This window comes from Lissotriton helveticus, chromosome 12 (assembly GCF_964261635.1).
Source record: "Lissotriton helveticus chromosome 12, aLisHel1.1, whole genome shotgun sequence".
Taxonomy (NCBI): domain Eukaryota; kingdom Metazoa; phylum Chordata; class Amphibia; order Caudata; family Salamandridae; genus Lissotriton; species Lissotriton helveticus.
This window is the reverse complement of record NC_136073.1, coordinates 1803075-1829020: the sequence shown is the minus strand read 5'-3', so window position 1 is coordinate 1829020 and position 25946 is coordinate 1803075. Positions and strand designations below refer to the sequence as shown.

General features: G+C 46.1%; 1 protein-coding gene across 5 annotated transcripts in view; it reads left to right on the top strand.

The window, feature by feature from the left end:
* The window catches only part of PCSK4 (proprotein convertase subtilisin/kexin type 4), a 361577-nt gene that overhangs the window by 205274 nt on the left and 130357 nt on the right, over positions 1-25946 (top strand). For all 5 annotated transcript variants that reach the window (XM_078670994.1, XM_078670991.1, XM_078670992.1 and 2 more), the window contains one exon: positions 24470-24642. In XM_078670994.1, the coding sequence (XP_078527120.1) occupies positions 24470-24642 (173 nt within the window). The remainder of the gene's footprint in view (positions 1-24469; positions 24643-25946) is intronic.

The following is a 25946-nucleotide window of genomic DNA, read 5'->3' as shown; positions in this document are numbered from 1 at the left end:
ACTCTCTTCCTCCTGCCCCTCATCTGTAGCCATGAGCAAGCCCATGTCTGCCCTGTCGACATATGCTTTAAGTCTGTTGATATGAAGCACCCTGTGGGGGCTTCTGGGAGTCCCAAGGTCCACCAAGTAGATGACTCCTCCCTTCTGTTCAACTATTGCATGGGGTCCAGACCATTTGTCCTGGAGTGCTGCTGGGGCCAGTGGCTCCAACACCCACACTTTCTGTCCTGGCTGGTACACAGTCAGCACAGCCTTTTGGTCATGCCAATCTTTCTGAAGTTCTTGGCTAGCCTCAAGGTTTTTAGAAGCCTTCTCCATATATTCAGCCATCCTGGAGCGGAGACCAAGTACATAGTCCACTATGTCATGCTTAGGCTTTTTGAGAGGTAACTCCCATCCTTCCTTCACAGACATAGGGGTCCCCTTACAGGATGCCCAAACAAAAGCTCAAAAGGGCTGTAGCCAACCCCCTTTTGTGGGACCTCTCTGTAAGCAAACAGAAGGCAGGGTAAAAGGATGTCCCATCTTCGCCTCAGCTTTTCTGGTAACCCTTTTATCGGTGCACAGACATAATATCGACTCCAAAATATCGTTTGGACAGAATATCGAGGAAAAAATATCGTTTGGACAAAATATCGACTGGACAGAATATCGACAGCCAAAATATCGTTTTTAAGGTAAGTGCAGTAATATCGACTGTAAATAATATAGAAAGTGAAAATATGTAAGTAAATACTATAGATAGTAAAATAAATTGTTTTTATTTTTAGGGTTCAGGGTCAGTTTTGGGTTTTTGGGTAAAGGGGTATTTTTAGGGTTCAGAGTCAGTTTTGGGTTTTTGGGTAAAGGGGTATTTTTAGGGTTCAGGGTCAGTTTTCAGTTTTTGGGTAAAGGGGTATTTTTAGGGTTCAGGGTCAGTTTTCAGTTTTTGGGTAAAGGGGTATTTTTAGGGTTCAGGGTCAGTTTTCAGTTTTTGGGTAAAGGGGTATTTTTAGGGTTCAGGGTCAGTTTTCAGTTTTTGGGTAAAGGGGTATTTTTAGGGTTCAGGGTCAGTTTTCAGTTTTTGGGTAAAGGGGTATTTTTAGGGTTCAGAGTCAGTTTTCAGTTTTTGGGTAAAGGGGTATTTTTAGGGTTCAGGGTCAGTTTTCAGTTTTTGGGTATTATTTTATTATATTTTATTACTATATATATATGTTTAATAAATATGAAATAAAAAAATATTTATTTAACTTTCATTAATTATTTAATTATTATAAGTTAATGTAAGTAATTTTAAGTATATTTTAGTAATTAATTATTAATATTAATTTAATTTAACACTGTTTTTAGTAAATACGATATTTTTTACAACTATATTTTTGTAAACGATATTTTGTACTCGATATTTTTGTACTTACCTGTTTGTACATACAAACTCGATATTTTTGCTGTAGATATTTTTTCCTCGATATTTTGGGTAGTCGATATTTTGGTAGTCGATATTCTTTCAGTGATCCCCTTTTATCATCCCTTTGAGGGTCTTGTTGAATCTCTCCACAAGCCCATTGCACTGTGGGTGATAGGGGGTGGTGAACTTATAGTTGACACCACACTCCTTCCACATTGCAGTTAGATATCCTGACATGAAGTTTGTACCTCTGTCAGAGACAACCTCCTTTGGAAACCCCACTCTGGAGAAAAATCCAAGTAGGGCCCCTGCCACAACAGAAGCTGTTGTGGTCCTCAGGGGAATAGCTTCTGGATACCTGGTGGCATGATCCACTACCACCAGTATAAATCTGTGCCCAGATGCTGTTTGGGGGTCCATTGGTCCAACAATGTCTATCCCCACTCTTTCAAAGGGTACCCCCACCACAGGTAGTGGTTGGAGGGGGGCCTTTGTTGTGTCACCTGATTTGCCACTGGCTTGGCAGGTAACACAGGAGCGATAAAACTCCTTGGTATCTTCTGACATATGGGGCCAGTGAAAGTGAGGGACAAGCCTGTCCCAAGTCTTGTTCTGGCCCAGGTGTCCTGCTAAGGGAATATCATGGGCCAAGGTAAGAAGGAAGCCCCTAAATTGCAGAGGTATAACCAACCTCCTGGAAGCTCCAGGCTTGGGGTCTCTAGCCTCTGAATAAAGGAGCCCATCATCCCAATACACTTTATGGGTACCTTGAGCATTCCCAGCAGCCTCAGCCTGCTGTCTGAGGGGTTCAAGAGAGGAACAGTCTAATTGTGCCTGCCTCAGATCTGCCCTTGAAGGTCCCCCTGTCCCAAGAAACGCAACCTGGTCAGGCTCAAGCTCTTCTAGGACAGTTCCCTCTTGATCTCAGAATCATCCTCCTGGGAGGGCTGATCCTCAACCTGAGGCAGGGGGAATGCACTGCCATAACCCTCTTGCTCTTTCTCTTGGGTGGTGTCTGGTCTATTGTTCCAAGATCCAGCACCTGTTCAGGTAAGCACTTTTTAGGCCTGCGACCTGGTCACAGCAAGGACATGTGCTGATATTCCTAGCATTTCTGCATGGGTCCTATACTCCACTTCAGACCAAACTGAGGTTTCAAGATCATTCCCTAACAGACACTCTACTGGAAGGTCTGAACTCACCACAACTCTTTTGATGCCAGTTACCCCTCCCCAGGAGAAGTTAACAACTGCCACACTATGGGAGGTAGTGGCATTGCTAGCGTTGGTCACTAGGTACTTCTCACCTAGTATGATCTGTTCAGGGTCCACAAAGTTAGGTGTCACCATGGTGACACTGGCACATGTGTCCCTGTAGGCCTGAGCCATCTTATCATTAATAAAAGGCGTCTGCCTGTACTTGCTCAGATTACTGGGATTTACAGTAGAGGACATTGCTATGTCCCTATCACAGACAAGAACAGCCTGAATTGGTACTCTGGCTAGGCCAGAGTCCACCTCAGTTCCCAGGGTCAACCCTACTACACCCTATTGCTGGGAACCACCACTAACAGCTGGACTAGGGGGAACAGTTGCCTTAGGGGCAATGGTGGTTGGTGCTGTGCCCTTCTTGGTGCACGCACTAAACCAGTGAGAGACTGACTTACAGTATCCACACCAGGGTTTCTTTGGGCCTTCTGGTTTCTGTTTGTTCTTTTTGGAGCCACCCTCACCCTGTGCCTTTTGGGGGCCTGGTGAAGACTTCTGGTCTTTTGGTTTCTGCTCATTACCCTTCTGGTCTGCCCTTTTCTGATCTCCCCCTGGTTCTGGTTTTTCTGCTTAATCCTGGTTCTGACCCATTTGTCTGCCTTCTTTCCCAATTCTTGGGGAGAGGTCAGATCAGAGTCAATCAGGTACTGATGCAATAATTGGTTTTGACAGTTGCTAAGGATTTGCTCTCTCAAGATCAAATTATACAATCCTGTATAGTCCTTAACTTGACTTCCCAATAACCAGCCTTCCAGAGCCTTAGTGGCACAATCAACAAAATCAGTCCAGTCCTGAGTCTGTGTCTTCTGGGTATCCCTGAACAACAACCTATATTGTTCAGTGGTTAGGCCAAACCCATCAATCAGAGCACTCTTCAGGAGAGAGTAGTTGTTAGCATCCCCATCACTAACTGTGAGGAGCTTATCTGTACCTTTTTCTGAAAAGGAGAGCCATAAGATTGCTGCCCACTGACTTTGGGGTACCTGCTGTACTTTGCAGGCCCTCTCCAAAGCAGTTATCCATTTGTGGATGTCATCCCCTTCTTTGTAGGGGGGCACAATCTTGCTTAGGTGTCTATTCTCATAGGACCTATCTTTATCCTTAGGGATATTGCTGCCACCATTGGGTTCTAACCCACTCTCTCTGTGCTCTCTAGCACGAGCAATCTTCTCTTTGGCCAAGGCAACTTCAAGTTCTTGCCTCTCAATCCTCAGAGCAGCCTCTCTCATTTTGGCCTCATGTTCCCTTCTCTGATTGGAGGTCATCCCTCTCTGAGCTGAGCAGGGCCATGAGAGCCATTTGAAGCATGAAATTGGAGAGATTCCCTTGAGTGGGATCTTCCTCTCCTCTGCCTCTGGTTAAGCCCACTTGGGGGTCTTTGTGGGGGCTGCCCATACTGACTCCCATGTATGCTTAGGTTAGCCTGGCTAAGTCTGCTGACTGGGGCCTGGCTGTCTACCTCAAGATCAGAATCTTCCTCCTGTTGTGCAGGCCTCAGCCAGGCCCGCTAGTGCAAAGGGGTTCGCCCTTCTGTGCACGAAGTCCTCAGACCCAAAGGAAAGAAGTTGGCACGGAAACTGGAAATACAAAACATAAACGTTTATTACACCTCATGGGGTGGTGCCACAATTCAAACAGTACCCTTCGGCATTGCAAGAAGTAGCACAAAGGGCTACCGAACACATGGTTTATTTATACCCACACAGGGGCTCAAAAGAAGGCGGTACACAGCATAAGAGCACATTTTATGTCCATGTAAGGAAATATTGAGAAGCACAATCGATCAGTAGGAGGAGCTAACAATCTTGGGGTCTCGGCTAACACATTCCAATCTAGGACTAACCATTAACAGATGTGGACCCTAACGGTCAGCGGCAAAACACGGGGATGTTAATAATAGCCTGTTGCCGGGCAGATTCAAAGGCCATGAGCAGAAAGATAGGACAACGCACATGGTCAACACGAGGCAGCATGTGGCAGACAAGATGGCTGCCATGAATCCAAAAATGGATACCGCTAAATGTCAAGATAACGGTCAAAACCAAAATGTCTTTTGCTAACGCTCAACTTAATCGCTGTTAAATTACAACAGACGACCCTTTTAGCGTTAGCTAAAGACATACGCTCTTTTAGGGTAATCTGTGTATTCATCTTGTATATCTATGCACATTATGCCCGTCACTTCTTTATCCAATGTTTGTTGTGCTTTCATGGCATTTTGTTTAGATGGTATACAGGCAGTTATGCACATAGAACATAGCATAGGGCCACAGTGGATACACATGCAACAGGTGAAAATCACTGCAATAGCAATACATAGAACAGTCAGTAATTTCCAACCCCAAGCAGAAACTAAAGCCCAAAACCATCCAGCAAAAGTCCAGGTGCCATTTTTGACATGAATATCGGCAGCGATTTTATGCAGTTTAAGAATTGCTTCATATACAGAAGGCGAGTTGTCTGGAATAAAGACACAACTACTTCCAATAACCTTACATGCTCCTCCTCTATCTGCTAACATAACATCCAGAACCATCCGGTTCTGAAGAGTTACAATTCTAGCAGCTTGCAATTCCTCTGTAATATTTCCATGGGCTACAGCAGTTTCATTAGTGACAGCTTCCACAACTCTAGTCAATCATCGTATTTTCCTACTATTCAATACAGCACCCACAAAAGAAAACAGGCCTAAATTAAAATCAACATATTGCTGCAGACTAGTGTCTGTCTGGTCTACGTCATCAATTCGTATTGACCTTTTATAGCGATTCATAGAAATGTTTCTGAACAATTTAAAATCTCGGTGATATGAAGCAGGTGCTAGAAAAACAGGAGGCAATAAAAAGGAAACATAGCATATGCCAGACCACCCTACAGGCAGTCTATGATATTCATGACTTCCACATACTAGATATGTGTTATGTGAAGCCAGGAAGGTGCTCTCATTTATTGCATCCATATTTAATACAACAACACAATCACTAGTTCCAACTGGAATTCGTCCAGTACTTTGTACACAAAGGTCTGCTTTTGTTCGTGTTACAGTAATTACAGATTCATTGCTTGTGGTAGAGTCTCTTGTATGGGTGAAAACATAAGGCGTAGAAGCATTGTCCGGTCGATATTCTTCCCATTCCCATATAGTTCCATTCGCTTGGGGATACCCATGTTCATCTTGGTAACACTCTTTATTCAGACGGAAGAGAAGTCCACCTACTGCAGGTTTTCTGTTCGAAAAGAGAAGGGTGTACCAGGCTCGACAAGAACCATTATGTGAAAAAGGAAGTGGAATAAACGGTGTTCCACCTTTTTTCTGATGAGCTGGAAGCATACCACATATTCAGCAATTTGTGGTATTATTCATTGTGAGTATGATGGAGCATCTGAACAAACATATTATTCAAATAGGATTCTCAATGCTTATACTCATGATACGGAAGAGTGAAATGCTGATGCTCTTCTGGGACTGGAGTAGTAGGAACCACAAAAAACTCACGAGCAGGAATCATCATTTCAACAGACCAAGTGATCACTGCTATAATTGTCAAAACGACAAAAACACCTAACACTCCTAAAATCTTTTTCTTAGTAGTTATCATAGTCACAGATGGTCACGCAGGGACTCCTGGACAATGGAGTCCCCGCAACGCTCGCAGCCCTGCTGAAACCACTTTCCCACGTCCTGCGCTGTTCCTCCTCTCCTCCCTGCAGCAAGAGTTCTGCCACACGCATAGGCGGCAAAGCGGCACCCGCGGAGCGGGTGCGGCGAGCTTCCCCAGGGAAAGGTGAAGTCCCGGCAGAGAAAGCGCCTCCAGGAAAAAAGCGCTAGTAACGATTTGGTGTCCCAAGGAAGGGGTGGTTGCAGGAGTTTAAAAACCCTCCAGCGGGCGGTGGGCGGGCCAGCAGGGAGAGCGGACCGGAAGCTCTCAGATGGTCACGCAGGGACTCCTGGACAATGGAGTCCCCGCAACGCTCGCAGCCCTGCTGAAACCACTTTCCCACGTCCTGCGCTGTTCCTCCTCTCCTCCCTGCAGCAAGAGTTCTGCCACACGCACAGGCGGCGAGGTTCCCCAGGGAAAGGTGAAGTCCCGGCAGAGAAAGCGCCTCCAGGAAAAAAGCGCTAGTAACGATTTGGTGTCATAGTCACAAAGTCAATTCTTCTTCAAACTAAAAAATAGAAAAAACAAAATAGTCAACGAGCTCTTCACCCGTGGGAGACGTTGGTTTCTTCCCCACAGATCAAGACAGGTGTCACTATACTACGCAGGGCTGATCCCCCTCCCTTGTCATATTGGCATTCCGTTTCCACTACCCAGAGCGGTTGCTCAACCAGTCTTGCAAGAAAAACTGTAGATCACTTCCTCGATCTCAAATTGTATTGTGTTGCTCCAGTAGTCGTCTGGTTCGGTAAGAACTCCGCAGATCCGTCAGGTGACACAGCAGGGCCTTTCTCCGTAGTCAGGATGTCTCGATGATCGGTCAGCACAGCAGGTTCCACCAAGGTCGACAATACCTTCCGACAGTGAGTGCTATGCACCCAATTTCTTTTGTTGGTAACTCGAACTGCCGTTCTTGTGGCAAGGAGTACTTGTTCTGGTCCACGCCACCTCGGCTCCAGGCTGCTTGACCTCTCAAAAACTTTCACCATAACGAAATCACCAGGACGGAGTTCATGGCCCTCACCTTGGGATTTATCGGGGAGCGCTTCTCGAATCTGTTGATGAATGGAAACCAAGCTGTCAGTTAATTCTGCCAAATGGTCATTCACTAAAACACAAGGTACATCATACACAGAGCTCGGTTTCGGAACTCCCCAAATGTTCATTGGCCGTCCAAATACCACCTCGTACGAGGTGAGACCCGTTCTAGAATGTGGTACTGATCTAATGGACAATAATGCCAATGGCAACGCATCTGGCCAAGTCAAATTCGTGGAAGCTTGGATTTTCGCAATTTTCAGCTTCAGAGTAGCGTTATACCTTTCCACCAATCCTGCTGATTGTGGATGGAACACAGCACGGAATTTCTGCTTGATTCCTAATCCCTTCACAACCTACTTGATAACTTCCCCAGCAAAATGAGGTCCGTTACCATTCCATAAAAGTCTGCTAACACCGAACCTCTGGAAAAACTCCTTCAGTAGCACCTTAGCAGTAGTAATAGCAGTATTGTCTTTTGTGGGGTATGCTTCAATCCATTTACTGAATGCACAAACCACCACTAGAACATACTTTAAATTATTACACCGCTCAAGCTGAATGTAGTCCATTTGCAGGACTTCAAAAGGTGCAGTTGGTGTAGCAAAACCTCCAGATGGAACTCGTGTCCCTTTTCCAGGATTGTATTGTAAAAAAATCAAGCAAGACTGTACTACTCTCTTAGCTGTGCTAGCAATTTCTGGATGCTCCCAAACTTGCGTAAGCATTCTCGTTATTGCGGAAGCTCCAACATGTGCTAGCCCATGTGCCATCTGAACCATAGGTGTTACGAAAGCTATAGGCAGCTTCCATCGGTCCATCTGCTTATTTCTCCAACAACCTTTGTCATCTAGCTCTCCTTCTTTAGACCACTGTTCACGTTATTTGTCAGAAGCTGTCTTCTGTATCTCTCGCACTTCCTGCCTAGCATCATGCCATCTCTCAGCTAGTGACTTCACTACATACATAGAAGTAGTATTTCTCTGCATCGCAGTTTCACGTGCTACGTGGTCTACAAAGGAATTTCCCTGTCCAATCTTATCTGTTACTTTCTTGTGTGCACTGCACTTCACTATGGCTACTTTCTTCGGACATGTCAATGCAGTCAAGAGATTATGCACTAATTCTCCATGCATTATCTGTATTCCATGAGATGTAAGAAAGCCTCTTTCCTTCCAGAGTAGGCCAAAATCATGCGCTACTCCAAAGGCATAGCGGCTATCTGTGTAAATGTTCACACACAAACCAGCACTGAGCTCACATGCTTGTGTCAAAGCTATCAATTCAGCTGCTTGGGCCGATTTCTGTGGTATGCGAGCTGTCTCCACTATTGTCTCAAGCTTGGTAATTGCATATGCGGCTGAGGTCGTACCATCTGGTAGTTTCAAACAAGACCCATCAACCCACAATTCACCATCCACATCTGGAAGGGGCTTATCCTGCAAATCAATGCGACCCTTTGTCTGTTCCTCAGTCAGAAAAATACAATCGTGCGTTTCTTGTGACTGAGGCTGAGTCACCGGATATGGCAACAAAGTAGCTGGGTTCAAAGTTGCACATCTCTTTAATGTAATGTGGGGGGCTAGCAATGTCAGTTCGTATCCTGTAAGACGAGCGCTAGTTAAGTGCTGCGTCTTTGTCTTATTCAAAAGGGCATCAACAGCATGTGGTACCAACACTAACAATTTGTGTGACAAAACTATTCCCTCACTCTGTCGATTGACACAGCTGTTGCTGCAACTGAGCGAAAACACCCAGGTAATGCTCTAGCAACAGGATCAAGAACTGCTGAAAAATATGCACACGGACGTTGCTTATCGCCGTGTAACTGAACCAACACTGACAATGCACATCCATCTTTCTCGTGTACGTAAAGGGTGAAAAGCTTCATGTAATCTGGTGTACCTAACACTAGTGCTGAACAAAGAGCTTGTTGTAACTGTCGAAAAGCACTTTCACATTCCTCTGTCCATGGAAGGGGTACTGGAGTATCTTTCGTCAAAAGTGCTAACAAAGGCTTAACAATGTGTGAAAATCCCAAAATCCACTGTCTACAAAAGGAAGTAAGACCCAAAAATGCACGTACTCCTTTCTGTGTGGTGGGAACTGGCGTGTCTAAAATTGCTTGTATGCAATCCGATGTCAATGCACGTCCCTCCTTAGACAAAAGGTGACCTAAGTAGGTTACCTTTGGTCTACAATATTGCAACTTCTTTCGAGAGACTTTGTGATGCTGTGAAGCAAGAAAAGAAAGCAAAGATAGAGTACATTTTTCACACTGTTCTGGGGTGTCGGCTGCCAGCAAGATGTCATCGACATATTGTATGAGAGCCACACCCTCGGGCAATACAAAAGAATCAAGTTCCCTTTTTAATGCTTGACTATAAATACTCGGACTCTCAGTATAGCCTTGAGGAACTCTACAAAATCGGTACGAGCGATTATTCAAAATAAAACCGAACAAGTATCGGCTGTCAGGATGAATAGGGATCGAAAAGAAAGCGTTCTTCAAGTCTATCACAGAGAATGTAGTGGGAGTCGGAGGAACCAAAGTAAGGAGTGTTGTGATGTCGGAAACCACGGGATACTGTGGTACGACAATCTTGTTCACCTCCCTCAAATCAATGATGAACCTATAGACTCGTGTATCAGTGTCTCTTTTCAGAATCGGGAGAATCGGACTATTGCAAACATTGTATGGAACTTCCTCAACAACCCAACTTGCATCAAATCATGCACAATTCGTATGAGTGCTTCTTCTCCCTCCTGTGAGATCCTGTATTGTGGCAAATGAGGTAACACAGCTCCCTCCTTGACACTAATCTGAACCGGAGGAATAACCATCTGACCCACATCAGTGTCTGAGGTAGCCCACAGAGATTCAGGAAGTGAGGCTAGTGCAACATCTTCTTTAACAAGGCAAATTCTGTCAGGCTCAGAGTAATTATCATTTAAAATGACACGCACCCCTTCAGGAGAACATCGTATCGTGGCACTAAAATGTTTCAACATATCAAGACCCACAATATTGTCTGGTGTGTTTGGGGAAAGCAGGAACGGACATGGAGCACTAAATTTATCAACATAAAATGGGAGTGGTTGTGACAATGGGCTAAGGGAAGGTGTTCCATCGAAACCTATCGAAGTAATAGTTGTGCCAGACAGGGGAGCCCTTGGAACCAATTGTTTAGACAGAGCGCTACGAGTAGCTCCTGTATCAACCAGAAACCAATCAGTAGAACCCAAAACATGTGCTGTAACATAGGGACCCGTCTGATCTACTGGAACTTCAACTGATTCCTTACCCCATTCTAGGCAATCCCATGCATGAGCAGAATCGTAAAGATCAGGCTGAACATAATCAGACATTTGATATTGATTTCGTCTATCGAAAGTGTTCTGACTATGCTGTGGGCGTACATTTGTATCGGGTCGAGCACGATCATTCACATTTCCCCTAGGCCCCGAAGACCCTGAACCATTCCTCCCTTGGCCCCGCCCTCGTGAATCCTGCTGGGCACGCAACAATGGGCAAGTACGCATCCAATGGCCAAGCTGCTTACAATATGCACATTGATTGATAGATAAATTCGTACGAGTGTAAGGAGTATTGAAAGATCCTCATCCGCCTCTGTCGTAGTTTCTATCAGGGCCCCTATCATAACCTCTAGAAGGCGGACCATAAACCTGAGCCAACATAACTTTCGTTTTTAACTCTTTAGACTTCTTGTCCTCATTCCCCTTCACCTCCGCTTCCTGACGGTCATAATATTAAGCCATCGTTAAAACAGAGGCCGGGGAGGACGTAGTCCAAGAACTTTTGCTAGCTTTTAGATGGCTGGCTATCCCTGGTAACAGATTCGTAAAATATTTATCGACAAACAAATGCCTGCCGGTATCATCTATTAAAGATTGGCCGCTAAAATCATGAAAAGCTTCCTCAAAGCGCGTAAAGAAATCAGGGGGATAATCGTTTTGCGTTTAGTAAAAATGGCTGATGGTAGATCCAATATTAACCGATGCGGTTTTTGGGCGGGCTCTCTATCCGCATCTAATTATTCTAAATTTTTCCATTCAGCCTCAAAAATAGTACGGTCATCAATTCTTCGAATAGTCCTCCACAAATCTGGAGGCAGAATTAAACTGAAAAACAAATCTATATTACATAAGGTCATAGTACAGGAGTTTAAAGCGCCTTCGACTTCCTCATAAAAGGCGGCTGGATTTTTATGCGGATCAGGCAATGCTGTTTTAAGCGCCATTACATCTGCTCTATTCCAAGGAGTGTACACCCAATTGTAAATTAAATATCCTTTAGAATCAACTGAATTTTTATCGTCACTATCACCCGTTCCCTTGGGAGGAACATACAAGGGCGCGGCTTCCCGCATAGGTCTCATGTCAGTAGGTTTTATCTTATCTGTTTCGAAGACGAAGGACTGCGACTCTCCAGGCGGATTGGACTGTGGAACGCTGTCCGCAATCTTTTTCTGCTCCTGCAGGTGGCACGCCTCATTTCGTAATTTAATCAATCGGCTAACCGCGTCGTCTACCTGGGGAAAAACAAAAGAACCATCACGTAACTGCTTACGATCAATTGCTATATCATTAGGTTCTAAAACTGGAGAGTATTTTCTAAACTTTTCTACGACTTCATCAGTAAGTGTTGCAAGAAAATATAACTGCTCCTTTTCCTACCAATCCTTCATACTAGCTAAAAGTTCAGGAGCAGAATCAGTTTTACGCAATGCCAAACGAGCAGCTTGTCGAAGTTCGGCCGAACGCGCATTAGTCAACATGGATCGAGTGTCCTGCGCTTTCCGTTGGTCCGAACCAGAGTCCTCGTCGTCTCCAGACGGAGCGGACGGAACGGCATACGGAGGTGGAGGTCGATCTAATAACAAAAAATCATCATGTGGTTTATTAAGGACAGGATAGAGAGGCTGACGGACAGGATATTGGCCAGATACCTGTAACCTTCGTTCTTTTTCCTCTCGCTCCTGTAATTCTTTCGCTTCTTCCTTTCTCAATTCCAGTGCTTTCTCATACAGTCTTTCGCTGTTCTTTTTCAATCAACGCTTGCTCACGTTTCTCTTGCTGTCGCACTTCTTCCTCCCACATTCGCAAACTTTCAAACATATCACGTCTAGACCTTCGCTCAAACAAACATCGTTCCACATACTCAACCTTTCGCACATCAAATGACCCATGCAGTGGCCAACGTAACTCAGGATCCTTTTTGGTGTATTTATGCCACAACGTGCTGTACATTATGGCAGAAAGACCAAACTTTACATACATATCCCTATTAGGCGTCCCTTCTGGGGGAGCCGGCTGCGATTCCTCAAGTCGTAAACTGGTACCATTAAAAAAGCAGCACAACCTTCGAAGTGCGCTAAAAACAGGCATGCCAAAAATAGTGCAAAATATACACCATTATACGTAAAGTAGTGCTTAAGGTACTTTCTTAGTACGTTGCGCCGTTCAAATCAAAAGTTGAGGAAAAGTCCTCGCATGACCTGCCTATATGAGTTGCAACACATATATTCCAAATTCAAATGCAAACTAAAGTAGACTAGTCTATTCCCAAATACAAATATGCCACAGTAAGTGTTCCTAAAACCACGTTACCATACAAGGGCATCCAAAACCTACAACAGGCGCCGCAAAACGGCTCTTACCAATCATAGGCTGTCCAGGTTCCAACTGCCAAGTTCTAAATTCGACAAAACGGTCGCTGCACGGCAGACCCACAGAAGAGATCTCTGTCGAGGACCGGCGCCACCTGGATGGTCGGATCGGAAAGAAGGGAAGAACCGCCTCGGGTGCCAAGACTCGGGTCTCCTCTGGCAGCGATCGCGTCCTCAGCGAGGTTCCGAACCTTCGTCACGACCAATCCTTCGGGCATCCGAGTCGTCGATGAGCCCCACGTCGCGGGCGCCAATTTGTCGTGCAGGCCTCAGCCAGGCCCGCTAGTGGAAAGGGGTTCGCCCTTCTGTGCACGAAGTCCTCAGACCCAAAGGAAAGAAGTTGGCACGGAAACTGGAAATACAAAACATAAACGTTTATTACACCTCATGAGGTGGTGCCACAATTCAAACAGTACCCTTCGGCATTGCAAGAAGTAGCACAAGGGCTACCGAACACATGGTTTATTTATACCCACAAAGGGGCTCAAAGGAAGGTGGTACAAAGCATAAGAGCACATTTTATGTCCATATAAGGAAATATTGAGAAGCACAATCGATCAGTAGGAGGAGCTAACAATCTTGGGGTCTCGGCTAACACATTCCAATCTAGGACTAACCATTAACAGATGTGGACCCTAACGGTCAGCGGCAAAACACGGGGATGCTAATAATAGCCTGTTGCCGGGCAGATTCAAAGGCCATGAGCAGAAAGATAGGACAACGCACATGGTCAACACGAGGAAGCGTGTGGCAGACAAGATGGCTGCCGTGAATCCAAAAATGGATACCGCTAAATGTCCAGATAACGGTCAAAACCAAAATGTCTTTTGCTAACGCTCAACTTAATCGCTGTTAAATTACAACTCTCCACTACCTCCTCTTCTTTCTGGTTCCACAGTATCATCTGTGGAGGGAAGGACTTCATCTGTACTACCTGAAGCACCTGAGGTAGGTGTCTGTTGAGCATCATACTCTTCTAAGAGCTCAATCAGGAATCTGATGGTAGGGTTTGAACCCTGTTTTAGCCTTCTAGAAGTACACAGTTGTCTCAATTCTGTGAAGGCTAAGGCTTCATATCTCGAAGCAGTCCTCAAGGGATGTACCTCTGCAGGCAGAGAACCACTGGGGTTCACTGTCTGAGACATGGTTTCTAGTGAGTTGAGGTGTTGCACCTACCTACACTATTTGGTTTCCTACAGAACCTCTCTAAGAGTTGTAGTCAGGGTGTGCTAGGCCCTTTGCTCTACAACAGCTAAGTTCAGTAGAACTTGAGCATACTAAGACTTGTTTTTATATGTACCTACAGGTACCTATGTGATCTTTCAAATTATATCTCAAGATTACAAGTGGTAAAACAACAGCAAGCTCTAATCCCAACCGCTGCACACCATTGTGAGAAGTTGGCCTGGTATATGATGTTCACTATTCTAGTGAACACCTTGCACCAGTCCAAACAACCCTTATGGTGATGGTTGTAAGTCAACCTTATAGACCAGCTATCCTAGTGGTAGCGTGGACAGAACAGTCTTAGGCTAAAAGACTATTGAGGGCGTGTAATGCCAGCTGTTTTACCATATGTAACCCCTTAAATACCAATTGAAAGGACACCACACAGGATATATATAAAATATATATGTATTTATTCACTAACACACTCTGAACTCTTTATGAGATCAGAGGCATAAGCACATAACAAGTTACTCTTAGAAATACTTTAAATAGCACAATTTACAGTTAGGCCACAGGGGCGCGTAAAACCATATACTAAGTTAGTGGTATAAGAACCACGACTCGGGAAAAGGAAAGGCCTAGGGCCTAGGGATTCGCTGGGGCTACGCTATCTGAACCTTAGGTTAGGAGTAGGAGGCCCACAGGCGGCGCGTGCAGTGTCAGTACACTCACGCGAGAGTCAATAGAAAGTCAATAGGAACTTAAAAAGGTAAGTAACGAAGATTTAGGACACTTCCGGTCTAAATAGGAAGATACAACTAACAAAACTAGACACTAGGATAGTCAATCCCTACAGGAGCACCGAAGTACTCTTGTTACCTCTCCCACGAACTGCGGGTGCATAGGTGTCAAAGTGTGTCGGGTTTTCTCGTTGATTCCTATGGAGCCTTGGAAGAAGATGCTGCAGGCGACCAGGAGGAAGATGTCCGGATGGATCCAAGGGTGGATCGGAGTTGAAGAAGACCTGAAAGCAGAGGGGACAGAGTCTAGGTCACTAGCCAGTGATCGGGTGGAACCAGGAAGGAACCAGACGTCGTCAAGGGCAATCGGGTGCTGTCGTGAAGCTTGTCTTTGCAGCCACGCGGACCAGGAGGCGTCGAGGACGACCAGGTGCCGGAGAGGAGCTGTTCCACGAAGGTTGTCGCAGATGGAGGGGTCGACTTTAAGATCGGAGCCAACAAGCCTAAGCAAAGGCAAACCACGCAGGATACACAAAAGGCTTCTGGTGCAGACCAGAAGGGTCTGAGGTACTTCACCTCTTCAGGGAAGCAAGGGCCAGTCTGGAGCAACCAGACCAGCGATGGATTTTCAAAAGGATTGTTGTCACTGGGCTACTAGCCAACTGCCCAGCAACCGGGAAAACGCGTCGAGCAGAACGCAAGCAGAAGGGCCCCACTCAGATCTCGTGGAGTGTGGAGGGCTAGTCTTCGGTGCAGGTGGAGCTCGGTGTCGGGGTGTCTCAGTCCCCAGGGCACAGCTTCGAGGATGCCTAAGGAGCTGCGCTGTTAGCAAGTTGAAGACTTTCCAAGTTGCCTGGTTCCACGGGTTCCGACGCCTTCCACGGGGCTCAGCTGTGCTGGAGTCTTGCAGTGAGGTCAGAGAGGTCCGGGAGTCGAGGTCTTGTCAGGCTCTGTGCTTGGGTTCCGGCGGGAACGGGGACAAAGCAAGCTGTCGAGTTGCTGGATGGTGCCTGGTTGTCCAGGGTGGTCACTCAATGGCCACAAGGGAGATTATTTAGTCTTCAGCTCAGGTGAATGTCGAAGGGTCCAGAGTTTCGTTTCAAGTTGATTCCAGGATTATTCTAAAGTGCTGGGGTTCAGCTCCTACCTTTATGCAACTAAAAGGGGCTGGATTACTTTCTAGGTCCCTCCTATGGGTGGGACCAGGAAGGGGGGTGGTTATACCCCCTTTCCATTGTCCAGTTTCACGCCAGAGCTGGGGCTGGAGTGCCCCAGCACCGGTTTGAACTGGACTATGCATGGAGCACAGTGTGCCCCAGGCAGTGTCTCATTCTATTCAGCCCTCCCTGTCCCAATACACAAAGTCCTGTCTGGGGTGGTGCTCGCACCTCTCCAGGCAGGAAACCTATTGTCCACACCTCCATGACTGGAAGGACTCCCAGCAGCAGGAGGTCAGACTTGTGTCTGTGGCAGCAGGGTCCATTTTGTGACGCTGGGGCTCTGGTTAACTTTAACCGGGATAGTCAGCAACAACAGGTCTTCTCCCTCTAGAAGGGTGGAATGCTACCCCCGTCGCCAGAATTGGCGAGGGGGTAGTATTCCAAAGCGTATGACACCTTACACGACATGTTTAGATAAAGCCAAACCAAACTTAGCATTCAACCGCGAGGATTATAATACACTTAAGAGTATATGGTATGGCAATATCATAGAACAGCTATAAGCACATGGTTCCGCAAGCTGCAGACAGGCTCAGCTCATGCTAGAGCACCATTTCACACATAACCAAGCACTCTGCCTCCAGGATTGTTAAGGCCTGCCATAGGAGTGACTTATTGGTTACTGTGTGTCCATATTTAAGGGTAGATATAGGAATACTATACCTAAGCAAGGGGTGATTACACGACCTTGCCCCAGCTGAGTGATCAGCCAGTTGTGTCAGTTTGAGTGGCCAGCCAGGGGTGGCATAATACATGCTGGAGCCCCTGGTAGGCCTTGGTTACACCTATGCCCTGAGTACCTAGGGTACACTTCTACAGGGGCTGATAAGGTAAGCCAGTTCCCAATTGCGGATGTACCTAGAGTACATGGTGTGAATTTAGAGAGAGTGCATCTGGGCTGTGGGTCTGATTAGCAGGCCCACAGCCACATCTAAGTCGAAAACCAGTAAAGCAAAAGCAAAAAGTGGGGTTGACCATAGGAAGCAGACCCTACTCTCCTACAATTGCAAATTTTTGTCGCTTTTGGCGCTCCAAGAAAAGGTTTACCCCTGTCAAAGCAGGGGATATCACGATGGATTGCCAGCACAATTCAGTTCTGTCATCAGGCGGCAGGGAAGCCGCTAAAAGGACGGATCAAGGCTCATTCTACGAGATCAGTGTCATCGTCTACAGCTTTGTTCTCTGGTGTCCCTATCAAGGAGATTTGTAGGGCAGCTACTTGGAGCAGTTCCCATTCGTTCACGAGACACTACTGTTTGGATTCTTCCACAAGAAGTGACGCAGCAGTCGGACAAGCAGTCCTGAGGAATTTATTCCAGTGAGCGGTGAGCTTTCCCTTCTATCCCTCCTTCCTTTATTGCACATTTTGTATTTGATGATAATGCTTATACTGTGTTATGCTGATATGCATGTAACAAAATGTGCATTTGTGGCTTACTACTAGCTACTCTGATACAAAGCATGGGAATCTATGAAAGTCCAATACTCTGGCAAAAAAACAAGTTACTTACCTGTAACTTTGGTTCCCCAGTATTGGTACTTTCATAGATACCCATGCGCCCACCCGCCTCCCCTGGGAAAGCTCAGCCTTCAGCAAATGTAATTACTTTTACACAACGGCTACGAAAATCTGAGGCTCTGAGGCTCTCTCAGGGGGGTTCTATGGGGTGAGGCTACTCTGATTGGTTGTTACAATTTTTTGGTCTCTTTTACAAAAAGAGGCGGATAGGCTACAAAATGAGATGAGGCCTAGGCCTTTCTTTCCCTTTTGTACCTACTGCTATGGTATTTTTATGTTACCGAGGCTCCCATTCCGACGACGGGGAATGATACAAAGCATGGGAATCTATGAAAGTACCAATACTGGGGAACCAAAGTTACAGATAAGTAACTTGTTTTCATCCACTGCAGGGGCCTGTGTGCGCCCTCATGGTCACATGTTCAAATCCCGGCGGGTCCACTCATCCTTTCTGAGTTTGATAAAATTAGTACCATTGAGTTGGGTAACAATAAACCTGCTGAGAAGATCTCCAAAGTCATTGTCCACTCCTGGGACGTACTTTGCTGACAGGAAGATGTTGTATCTGGGAGCCCACCTTATAAAATGTGTATTTGTAAAGCGCACATTCTTCCCCAAATGGGCATCTTGGCACTGAATAACATGAGGTTCCAACAAGTCCATGACTGGTAGCTCCACCTGCATGTCCCCCTCTCATGTTTCCAGCATAGGGATCACCCAGATATTGACTTTTTTCCCACAGCAGAAAATGCAAAATGCCCTAACTTCGCCTCCAGGTTCCTACAACCACAGTCCAGGGGCAACACACTAAGGATGATTTGATCTGGTATATTTGCTTATGAATTTCCACCTCTCTCACTGCTTCAGTTTGTGGTTCTCAAACTTCAACACACATCTCTTACCCTCATCCTAGTGGCTTCAACATGGACGCGACAACCATGGTTGACCACACTCCTAGAATTGTCAGTAGTTCCCCATGAGCTACTGCCGAACAGGCAGGGCCTTCTCACGCAGAGCCATGGAGAAATCAGACACCCAGCACCCAAGTCCCTCAGTCTTGCAATCTGGCTCATGAAGTGCTAAAGTTTTTTTTTAAATCTACCACAACCTTGTATGGCATTCTCAAAGAAGCACACATGCCCACTACTCATGAGTGTTATGCTGCAAAGTAAAACAAATATTTGTTCGCTATTGTCATTCGAAACACTTTGATCCTCTAGGATTCACGGTTCAAGACATTGTCTGTTACTTATTTAATTTAAATACCTCTGGTTTCTTTTATAGCTATAAGGCTACATCCAGTGGGAGTAGACGCATATCTACAAAAATAGGAAACACATTTCCCTATTCAGGATTCCAGCCATTAAAGCCTTCCTAAAAGGTATTAAAAGTGGAATTCCTCCTATGGTGTCACCAGCTCCCACTTGGAATCTTAATATGGTCATTAACATGATTAATGGGCCCTCCATTTGAGCACTTCCATTCCTATCCCCTCCAGTTCTTACCCTGAAAGGTAACATTCCTAGTTGCTCTCACTTCACTCAGACGTGTCAGTGATCTACAGGCATTAACTTTAGAAGAACCCTATTTCCAACTACATAGAAATTGGGTGGTACTGTACAGCAATTCTTAAATTTCTTCCAAAAGTGGTGTCTCGATTCCACCTTAATCAGTCTATCGAATTGCTAGTATTTTTCCCTCACTTGACTTGGTTGCGGAATGGGCTCTGCACACCTGCGATGTAAAACAAGCTCTAATGTATTGTATTGATAGAACAAAATCATTTAGTAATACACAACAACTCTTTGCTGCATTTTCAACCACAAAAAGGAAAGGCCATTTCTAAATCAGGCATTGTACATTGGATTGTCAAATGTTTCCAACCATGCTATGCTAAAGCTAAAAAAAAACGTTACCTCTTCCTCCTAGAGCTCACTCCACTCATAAAAGAGGTGCTTCAATGGTCTTCCTAGGTAATATACCTAATTCTGACTTATGTAAAGCAACTACATGGTCTACACCGCATTCATTTACCAAACATTGCTGTCTAGATGTGCTGGTCCGTGAACAAGCCGATGTAGGCCAAACAGTTCTATGTATATTTAGAACAATTGTTCCCTGAGCACTATAGTAATCAAGATACCATATGTAAAGTCCAACATTTAGTACTTTGTTTCTTTACAAACCCATATGTTCCAGTTGTAGATGCTGCCGTCAACACTTGGTATGTTCGTAATTCAAAATGAAATTTTCATCCAAATACAGCTAAATATAGTTCCAAAACGCAGTAGAACGCGATTGAGAGAGGTGACGGATACGTCGAGATAAGATCACGTACTCGTGAAAAGAGACAGACTTGTATGTTCTACCTGTTTGAAATAAGAAGATTTAAAGATTAATGTACGTATTTTGATACGAAGGATTATAATCATATAAAATGAAATACCTCAAGGGAGTGTTATATACTGAGAATTCGAGTTTGAATTGCACTGAGATTGAAGGAGGACGGACTTTTTATCACAGAACGTACACAAAGCAATAGGATTTTTGACATAGAAGCCCTGATGAAGTCAAAATGCCATAAACGTGCATGACGAAACACGTGTTGGCTGCGTTTTGGAACTACATTTAGCTGTATTTGGATGAAAATGTCATTTTGAATTACGGACATACCAAGTGTTGACGGCAGCATCTACAACTGGAACATATGGATTTATAAAGAAATAAATTACTAAATGTTGGACTTTACATATGGTATCTTGATTACCATAGTGCTCAGGGAGGAGTTGTTCTAAGTTTATGTTGTACCCACCTGTGTGGGTATATGTGGGTTTGTTAGGTAACCAACCTCTTCCCCCTTTTGGAGCAGTGTTTTGTATACATTCAATAGCTACTTTAGCCCAAATTGTTAGTTGTGCGCCCTAATCTAAACCTGGTTACCTAGAGTGTTTGTATTAAGTTCTATGTATATGAGTTAACCGTATCGTTCCCGAGATTCGGTCCGGAGTAGGGGCTCACCACGTAACGTCCACAGCCATCGCGCAAACTTCCGCTGGCTATTACGCGACCCTGTACGAGGATCGCATCCCCCCCCCCCCCGTACTCCTCTGGCAGACCTGCTGGACGGGACCAGTACGCGACTGCCATGCCTCCCCCAGGAGATTGCACATACTTTAGACCACCCCCTCACCCCAGGAGAAATTCACAGGGTGATCTCACTACTACACCCAGGCAAGACGCCCGGGCCTGATGGTTATCCCCAAGAGTACTATGCGGCCTTCCGCGATGAATTGGTCCCCCGCCTAGTGAAATAATTTCATCACGTGGTGGAATAGGGGTCCTTCCTACCTGAAACAGATGTGGCCACTATGGTTGTCATCCCAAAGCGCAACCGCCCTCCCTGGATTGTGCGACTACCGTCAATTTCGTTGATTAATACAGAGGTTAAGATTTTTGCCACCGTGATAGCCCAACGACTTCGCCCCCTCCTACAAGACTTGGTCCATCCCGACCAATGTGGGTTCATGCCGGCCAGGGGTACCCGCCACTGCATTTGTCGCCTCTATTTGGCTATGGCCCACCGACACCACCTGACCCCGTATCTGGCACTACTTTTCATAGACTTTGAAAAGTCCTTTGATACTGTGGATTGGAATTACCTCGAGGAGGTGCTGGAATAGATGGGCTTTGGCCTTCCCTTCCGCCGCATGATCAAGGTCCTTTACAGTAACCCCAGGGCCCGTGTCCTCATTAATGGTAAGCGTTCTGACACCTTCCCAATCCGGAGGGGCACCCGGCAGGGGTGCCCGCTCTCACCGCTCTTATTCGCGTTAGCGATGGAGCCTCTGGCGGCGGTCTTCCGCCAAGACCCTCTCATCCGGGGCTGGGCCTGGGATCGGAGTCCGGTGGACAAGATTGCTCTCTACGCGGACGACGTCCTGCTCTACCTGGCGGACCCGGACTCCTCTGGCCCCAGGTGCCTGGAGGTACTCTCCGCTTTCAAATGGGTTTCTGGGCTCCGCCACAATCCGGCAAAATCAACCTTGGTTCCTCTGCACCCTTCTCAGGCATGTTTTGACTGGCAAAGGACCATCCCCCTACGAAAGCAGTCCTTCAAGTACCTAGGCGTGTGGGTTGCCCTCCTACCGGAGCTTGAATGGGCCCTGAATGTTGCACCCTTAGTCACCAGGATGAAGGCAGACCCTTCCCCTTAACCCCCTGGGCAGGAGTGCACTCTTTAAAAGGATGATCCTTCCCCGCTTTCTTTACACTTCGCAAAACATCACCGTCCACCTCCCGGGTAGTTGGTTCCGGGAACAGGATGGCATCCTCACCCGGTTCTTATGGGGAGGAGGGAGGCCGCGAATGCCCCATGCGCACTGTCGTATCCCCCCCTTTGACGGAGGTATGGGGGTGACCAATCTCCACCTTTACTACCTGGCCACGAGACTTATTGTGATCCACGACTGGTTTGCGGGCAGCTGGTCCAACCCAGCATACCGGGTGGAACTTAGGAACATGGACCTCCCACAGATTCAGGCATTCCTATATGGTTGCCCGGTGCCGCAGGCTCCGCCTCATGTCACTAGGACGTTACTCACGGCCTGGCGTACAGCCCTTCGCCACGTGCAATGGGACCAGAAGCTCACAAGGCAGACGCTGCTGTGGTCTGGGACCTGGTTGCGGGAGGTCTCGTCCCTGCAGGGATTCCATCGTTGGGACCTCATTGGGCTCTCGCTGCTTGGAGACGTGTGTGTGGGAGACCACATTCGCTCCTTCGCTGACCTACAGCAACGCCACGCCCTTCTTCCCTGCCAATTCTATAAATATCTACAACTTAGACATGCCCTCCACACCCACATGCCACCCCCCACCTCTCTCCCAGAATTCAGTCCTCTGGAGGCTCAGGTGATGATGGGAAACCTGGGGAGGGGGGGGGGGAGTGTCCCGCATCTAACGGTCACTGCTGAACAATGTCCTGCGCCCCTAGACCGTCTCCTGGCTCGATGGGAGGGGTGGTTGGGTCCCCTGGAAGATGCAGATTGGCGAGACGCCCTTATGGCACCTAAAACCTTGACAACATCCTCCAAGTTACACCTGGTCCAACTTTACTACCTACATTCGGCTTACCTCACTCCAGTGCGCCTTTTCCGGGCCCAGATGAGATCTTCCCCAGCATGCGCGCGCTGCGATTCCGCTCCAGCGGATTTCTACCACATGGTATGGCAATGTCCAGGAGAGGGGTGGAACTTTACGCAGGCCTTAGGATGGGAGGTTCCCCATGAACCGATGCGCTTGCTATTGGGTGTCTTCGACGGGCTCGATGGCTCCAGGGCAAACAAACGTTTCCTGGGGACTGCAGTGGCGGTGGCGAAAAGGGACATAGCCGCGCTTTTGGTCTCAGGCTAAGGCACCGACTGTGAGGAACTGGAAGAGGGGAGTGGACTGGTGCGGAGCACAGGAGGAATCCCTCTTTGAGGCCCGGGGTTGCCCCAAATTATTTGGCAAAGTGTGGGGTAAATGGTTTAATATGCTTCCACTGTGAGGGTCTAATTACTTTTGTACACCTGCACGGGATTGAGAACTCCACGCCCGGTCCAAATGGGCCAACTACATCGTCTTGTCGAGTGTATGGGTTGTGCTGTTTTTATTGTGACGCTTGATCTGCTACCAATGAATTTAACTGTTATTCAAAAAACAATAAAGTTGATTATCAAAAAAAAGTTCTATGTATATGATTTCAAATAACTGCAACCCCCACATGTTATCCACTGCTTATGGCGGAGGACTGCTTTACACTCCATGCTATGCACATGTATCTACACCTACTCACTTCTCACTAGACTACGCTATATTTGACATTCCATCGTTACCCGCCTTACGGGAAAACAATCTAACAATGTAGTCGATGACCATGCACATTACCAGAAAGAGGAGGAGTCACTTTACCTCATGACCTAAAAGACTTTCTTCGAAGAAAAACCACTTGCCCACATTCTAACACTAGATGGCAGGATTATGCTAAGCATGTGAATCTATAGAACTACATCCCACAAACAGATGCTCACTAGGTATGTAACATTTTCAATTTTTATTAAGTTTGTAGTATTTTAATATTCATTTTAGTATTTTTATATAATATTTATCACTGCCCTGGAGAAGTTCCTAAGTGACAGGAATGAAACCTGTTAGCAGGCAGTTTGTATTCAGTTGAATTTAAGGAATAAAGATTTACCAAGAATGCTAAAGTCCAAATGGTCTTGAATATACGTTAGAGACGAAAACCAAATGAAACTGTAAGGGACTTTTCAACCTAATAATTAGTGATATTAGTTTACAGATCTGGAGTACATTTCAGTATAGAAAGTTGGATTTGGTCCACACTACAGGTTGTGCATAACCACAGTTGATATCTGTGATTGTTGCAGCTGGGTCCTGATGTGAATGCACCGAGAGAATAACAAGGAAACAACACAAGTTTGCAGTAACCTCTCAAAGGTGCCTTTTAGGCATCACTTTTGAGTTTTGATTGTTAGTTGTTAGGTTTATATTCTGGCAAAGTTGAGCTTCTTACATTGATTAAATACATGGCTGTTTTTACTTCAGGTTGTGAAATGAATTATTTGGTATTTTTAACTTGTTATGGGTATAAGTAGCCCTGTGGGGGAGGAAAAGGGAAATGTTCTCTGAAGTTCATTGTGGCCAGAGGCGTCCGTTGATTCCAAGCAGACAGATGTTTATCACTTAATTTGGTGGATTTTGTTCTTTCTTTTCCTAGGTGTAAGGATGTTGGACGGAGTGATAACAGACATTGTAGAGGCTCTGTCTTTGAGTCTGAGACCTCAACATATCCACATCTACAGTGCAAGCTGGGGCCCAGAGGATGACGGCAAAACAGTTGACGGTCCTGGAGTACTGGCAATGGAGGCTTTTTACAGGGGCATTTTGAATGTGAGTTGGGCCACTGGGGGATTATGAGTGCCCATGCCTTACGCAGAATTTAAGAAAAAATAAAATGGACAATTTATGACTGCCAGATAGGCTCTTGTATAGACACAACTCTGCCCTCGCAACACTATAACAATTGTCACCTTGTCACTGAGTTTCTTCCTAGCAGAACTGAGCTCAATGACACTTATTAGAAGACAGCACGGGTGCTAAGCAGTATTGTGTTTCCATTCGATTTGGATGATGCTCCTGATACAGGTGTACAAACTGTATGTCACGCATTACCATGACGGGCACAGATGACCAATGACTCGTTGGTACCAGAGAACTCCATATCATCAGTCTTCAGCTTTTACTTAACATCTGAAAGCTTGTAGACTTTGGCTCACTTCATTTGGGCCACATGTCTAGATTACAATGGTTTTAATGCAGAGCCCAGGCCAGGAAACGTGTTTTGGGCCCGGATGTTTGCAAGTTGGTTTTTTTCAAAGAATTATTTCTAATCACGAGGTAAGGTGACTCCTCCTTTTGGTGATAGTGCGCATGGGCATCAACTCCATTGTTAGATTGTTTTTTTCTGCCATCGGCTTTGGACGTGTATTGCTGTGCTCTGGTTAGAAACCGCTCTTCGGGTTACCTTCGGTGTGCAATCCCCTCTACCTGCAACGCTATTGTTCCCGTACTCGTTTCCTTCTTCTCCGGATATCGAATCGATCGAGAAACACTCTATCTTCGGTCGGAAACAATAGGGCAGCCTTCGGGTCTAGCCTCGTCGGTCCACCCTTCTGCCGATGGAACAAATTCTGTTCCAGTTCTGTCCTCTGTGACACACTAAGTTTCCTTGCACCAACCTACATCAATTTTGTAACTTGTGCCTCTCTCCCGAGCACAAGGAGCAAGACTACGATGCCTGTAAATCGTTTAGGTCCAAGAAAACTCTATCTACGCAATCATCAGGCTCGACGACGAATATGCAACACTAAAGCATTCAACACACTCCGGATATCTTCGGTGTAGAATCCGAACAGGAAGAGGTTGAAGCGTCGGCGGCAAAAGAAGAAGAGGCCTTCTCCATTCCATATTCCGGGACAGAGTGCTGTGAGTATCGAAGGCCCCTTGCCCCCGAAACCTTTTCCAAAAAGCATAAGGCTACGGTGCCACCTCTGTCTTCTGGCCGAGGTCAGCACCGAGACAACGTTTCCGGCGCCCCACCTTCTGGCTTGCACCGAAACAAATCATCAAACCTTCCGGCTTGGGACCGAGTCAGCCGAAATACATATTCGGTTCTGAAACCCTATGTTTCGAAG